The sequence below is a fragment of the Dipteris shenzhenensis genome, chromosome 21, assembly GCF_047967505.1.
Source record: "Dipteris shenzhenensis isolate YYH24624 ecotype China chromosome 21, Dip_SZ_1.0, whole genome shotgun sequence".
NCBI lineage: Eukaryota > Viridiplantae > Streptophyta > Polypodiopsida > Gleicheniales > Dipteridaceae > Dipteris > Dipteris shenzhenensis.
Window position 1 is genome coordinate 6327092 of NC_141616.1, and position 5456 is coordinate 6332547.

The 5456-nt window shown below is 42.5% G+C and overlaps 1 protein-coding gene across 1 annotated transcript; it reads right to left on the minus strand.

Moving 5' to 3' along the window:
• Positions 1-616: 616 nt before the first annotated feature.
• LOC147888415 (transmembrane protein 161AB protein) lies at positions 617-3416 on the minus strand. The gene is made up of 2 exons (XM_087392737.1): positions 3319-3416; positions 617-3050 (listed from the first exon to the last, which is right to left on the minus strand). Exon 2 carries the CDS (start codon positions 2831-2833, stop codon positions 785-787), a length of 2049 nt encoding a protein of 682 aa, XP_087248863.1. The 5' UTR covers positions 2834-3050; positions 3319-3416; the 3' UTR covers positions 617-784.
• Positions 3417-5456: the final 2040 nt, after the last annotated feature.

A 5456-nucleotide genomic window follows, 5' to 3' on the forward strand; every position in this document is an offset into this window, starting at 1 on the left:
TTACCCCTCTCTTGGGATATCATTGAAATCATTTATCCCTTGGCATATTTAATGCATTTACACCCCTTAGCCTTAGATCCACCTAGTCTAGTACCATATCACCCTCACCAAGGACCTTGACTTTGATTCCTTTCTGATCCTTTATGTAAAGCCCAAACAAATATATTACAAACACTGATCCTTCAAAAGAAAAGGTCTACTGACCCTTCCGAGGTCATATCACCTCAACTTGAGCGTAACATTCCCACTGATCACCCTAACCACCATTAGATTTCACATTCCAACTTCTTTCTCTTCTTAAATGTCCTACCTATTTTGAAGGGGTTAAATTTACAAACATTTTTAACAGGCAGTTAGGAAGATTTAATCTAACTACATTCAAAAAATGCTAATGGGAATGCACACTAATGTGGACACTGCGCTAAGAGCCTTATCTAGTGCTCCTTAACTGCTAATGGGAATAGGCCCTTAATCTAACTTGCCCAAAGCATCTAGTCTTCAAAACATGGCTACAATTGCCTAGAAGAAAATTCAATTCACTAGACAATGACGAATGTCACTATTGTCAGTCATTAATCGTACCGTAAAATTGCTGAAAGGCATGTTATTGCTGAAAGGCATGTTAAATGAGACAATTCACACAAAAAGTTGATGCTCATTGTACATATGAAGTGTGGTCCCGTAAAGCTAGAAGCTTCAAAGAAAACATGAGCCGAACTTGTGAAGCCTCAGCGCGTCATTACATTATGATTGATGTACACTCCAAAATTCACTCAAATCTGGGCTATGACGCCAAGAGGAAACCAATGCGATAAAGTGCTAGAATGGTACAAGTTAACACAGCCCATGAGAAGGTGACCCACCAAGCCATGAACAAAGCCCATGCCCTTATAAACAGAGAAACAGAGGAGAATGTTTCTGCAATATTGAAGCTACTAGGGTTTCCCCATACCCTTGACATGCCTAGAAAAAGAACTACTAGCATTCCTGGCACCAAGCATTGTATAGCAGCTCGGCAAAGAAAATAACTGTTCAAAATAAGCTTGGCTCGAGTTAGTTCCAAATTCACCACCTTACTGCGATGCAAGCTTTCATACCAAACAAGTACAGCTTCATTTAAATATGTCTGGATGTTCACACGAAACAGGCATAGCTGCAACAACCCTGCTACCATAAGGCTCCACAATCTTACCGCCTCAAACGTTTTCTCAGACATACCAAAATCCTGAGCCCAATTGGCTGATGGTGCTGGGAACACCAACTGGCTCCAATCGAAAATTCCCTTTTCCTTGCCTCCATTACCATTAGAAAACTCATGCAGCACCCTGTCATCCATGTTTGCAGAACTCCTCGAGATAGAATCCTGAACAAGGCAGTCCTCCCCTTCCTGTCTAAGTTCTTTTATCATGAAATTTTCCTGGCCATCTTCCATTTGTCCTGTCCATTTTTTCTTATGTTGCCACTGATCTTGCATCGTCCCTCTACAAACAGACATCTCTGGTCTCTGAGTCACAGGATACTGACCTGATGTTTTAGAAGTAATAAAGAACTCACCCATAGGCTTAATCCAGAGAACTGATGCAAGAATTGGGAAAATCACATTCAAATACAATAAAAGATGTATGATTGGACCCAAATTTATCACTGGTATATTCCACTGAAGTTGGTCTGTTCCTAACCAAAATGACCGTACGCTCCAATGGGCAGGACTCATGAAAACTCCACTCAACCAACCTGCAACTGTGGCAATCAGTATTTTCACTAAAGTTGGTGAAAAGCTACTGCTTGAACCTATGTACTGCTTTGACTCCATTTCAAGATTTGAGGTAGGAATTCTACCAACATCCAGTAATACTTTCTCAAACCCAAAATCAAACATACTAGTACGTGCAAAACTCAGCACATACAGTGCCAGAAGGAATCCAATACAACCCACCAAACAGCTTAAAGTCAATTCAGACATTCGTGAACTACTTCTTTCCCATCCTACGCGAGCCAGTAGCCGGGCAACCTTGTATACAGCAAACAATCCCATGCAGAAAGGAATGAGGTCATCGCTCTTAAGAAAGCCATTTTTTTGAGACACGTTTACAGCATCTGAAGCAGACACATAACAAAGAAGTTCACGGGCCAACAAATTTGTGACTCCAACGACTGAATATATAACAGCCTCATCATACTCCTGATAGTAATGGCGACCCTGCAAATGTGAATGCCCCAAACTGAGTCTGAGAATTTGGGAGTTCCCTTCCTCCCAATTAAATCTATCCTTGACTTTCTCTTTCCTTTTCCTTATATTTTTGGCTACAGGCCTAGACAATTCTTTTGTAGAAGACTTCGTAGAATGTAAACTAGTATTCCTTACAGATTGTTGTTCATCTAGATTTTTGCAAGCCTCAATTTCAGCTTCGCCTTGATCACCATCCCCTTCTAAACACCTGCCATCCTTCACTTTCTCGTCCACATCCATGCCCACTTGTCTCTCCTCCCCGTCTGCCTTCACACTACTTCCTCCTCCCCCCACTGAGCCTTCAATTCCATCGAGAAGTTCCCCGTGTATATCCTCCTTTCCAACCTTTGAATTTCCTCCGCTATCCACAGATGGGTCTTGGCTTTCATCGAGTTCATTTATGGACTTCTCTACTTCCTTCTCTTTCATGCTTCTGCGTCCAGTGCCAATTTGTGCATCCTGTTCCCTGCCGAGCGAGTTTTCTGGATAAAGATACGAATGGAGACCTTGCAGAAGCCATGATGACAGACGCAAGGAGGTGGTTAAGAAACCTGTTGCAAAAGATAACAACACATACACTACCAGACTGAGGTAGGAAACCATAGGCAACTTCTGCTTTCTGATCTGGTCAATTGCAGGGTGAGTCTGAGTCAATATGGGGCGTGTTTTTCATCACAGAATTGTTCAATCTGCAGCCATTAATATTCATAATAAATGCGAAGCTAAGCTTTTTCACTGCTAACAAACTTGGCGAGGCGATCGCCACCAGATGAAGAATTCTGCAACGCGCTCAGAGTGATGAAGCTCGACGAAAACCTATCTGGAGACAGAAACAAATTTCGTTCAGGGCCGAGAAATCAGGTTCAAAGAGCTACATTGCACAACCAGGCCGCACACAAGAAGAAACCTCCGTTAATCCTCAGCAAAACGCAGTAAAAAGCTGGGATGTGGGAAAACCCATAAGCCGAAAGGCGAGCAAAGACGACCCAAGAAAGCGAGAGCCGATCTAATGAAGTCTACGAAGGCAAAATGAAGAGGAGAAGGAGGCAAGAGAAGTGATTCACAACCAAAGAAGGAGCTGGACTTACCAGTGAGGCACCTGCAGAGTGTCGATGCACAGGTGCTTTGCATCTGAGATACAGAAAACCTAAAGGGTTTGTTGTTTTCTTTCTAAGACAATGAAATTTGGACTTCAGTCTGTGACGTAGCTAGTTGAGTGCTCTCATCTTGGCACGGTCACATGGTACGGTCACATGGTGATTGGAGGTGTCGCTCTCACTTACACCTTGTGTCTTTACATACTACGAGACTTCCATCATTGCGCAGTCGATTGTTGAGGTGTGCTTTTCTATCGATCGGCACTCAATCGGCCGCATCCCTTTACACACACACCGCCCATGACTAAACCTTCTAGTCCTATGTGGACTCCATGTCCTGCCCTTGGAAATCCCTTCCATGTACACAAAACCATTGTTGGGCAGTCGTTGGGCGGTGTGTAAAAGGGGTGCCCATAGGTGGCACTCAATTTTTTAAAACCCACGATGGGTAGCTAGTGTGTAATGAGGTGAGCCCATTCAAGGCTACTCAGGAGTCTTTTTGGGCGCCCACATGTTGGGGCACCCTTTGGCGATTTGTAAAGAGCCTAAATTGTGCACTCAAGAGCAATATATTTTCCCAACTAGGTTGGGCGGCCACAATATGTAAAGCATACAAGAGCTAGCGCCCAAAGTGTTGTAGACAGAAAACGACACTACGAGCGCATGGTGATCAGAGGTCTGGTTAGTGCCCATCAGTTGGGTGACTAATTGTGCCTCGCAAAAAGAAGTAAACATTTAGGCTCTAGTCAGGTGCATTTACACTTTTGGCATGGAAGCAATCTGTAACCAACTTTCATGGGGGTGGCCTTAACTAGGACACTTGAGAAAATGGACTTCAAGAAGACTACCTAAATGATGATGATCACTACAAGTACACTACATGGTCAATGGAGACCCCATGTGAGAGGTTAGCTGGTTATTAAGTGGCTCATTTTTGGGCTTGGTAAGGGTCTATTCCCACTCGTTGCTCCACACTGCTCAAGCAGCATTGTTGAGCATTTGTGGGGTGGGTAATGGTTCCCATGAACTCCTCCTCATCCATCTCTGATAAAATACCATGTAATAGGCCAACACAACAAAAAATTGTGCAATAGGATTAGCACCAACAAGCTAAAATGGCAGGGACCCCGAAAGGCCCACGTGGAGACACATTTTTAGCATGGTAGGTGGATTGGCACAATGGGGCACCTTGACAATCTAGCGAACTCGTGCAAACATGTGCATTTTTTGTGGCATCTATGCTCAACACGCGTTGAGCAAGAATGTTTTCTAAGGGTCTATGGAAAGCGATAATATTCTCTAAGGGTCTGTGGAAAGCGATAATATTCTCTAAGGGTCTAGAAAAAGCGAGAATGTTCTCTAAGTGTCTATAGAAAGCTAGGAACTTTGTCGCTAATCTAGGCCAATGGTTGGTTTCCGTTGTTTCTAGTCAAGCTAACCATGTTAGAAAGTAGGTTAGTGTTTAATTTCATGTTACTTGTTACGTTGGTGTTAAGTATTAGGTTGCCTTTGTTTAGTACTATCTCAACTACTTCTTCCTTTCATGAAAGGGCTATTGGCCATTCATTGTAGAAAGTAGTTGTTATTGGGCATTAAAGGTTGCCTTCCTTTAATACTACCTCAACTACTCTTCCTTTCATTAAAGGCGGGCCATATTGGTTTTGGTATCTAGTTTTGGGCTCTATGATTTTGCCTTCCTATCATTTCATTTGACTATGATATTTTGTGACAACATGAGCACAATTGTTTAAGTAAAGAGTCCAAATCATTATCGCAAAGCAAAACACATCAATATTTCTACCCATTCTATTGTCAAACATTCGGTCATCATCACTATGGGAATTGAGATGTTCTATGTGTTTATTGGTTCTTATGAACAAAAAATTCCTAGGCTTACAGGGCGCTGTCTATGCACATGCGTGCAACAGGGGATGACAAAAAGATGAGTTTTTTGAAAGAATGCTTATATCATAGACATGAAATATTTAGTGTTACAGTCAACCTTACGATTTCATGTAATGTAGTCAATTGCAAAGGTTCGTATGCAGGTGGGTAAAGTGATATTGGAAAGGATAAGGGGACCTACCTCCACCCTAGTTAGAAAGATATTGGAAAGGATAAGGGGTTCC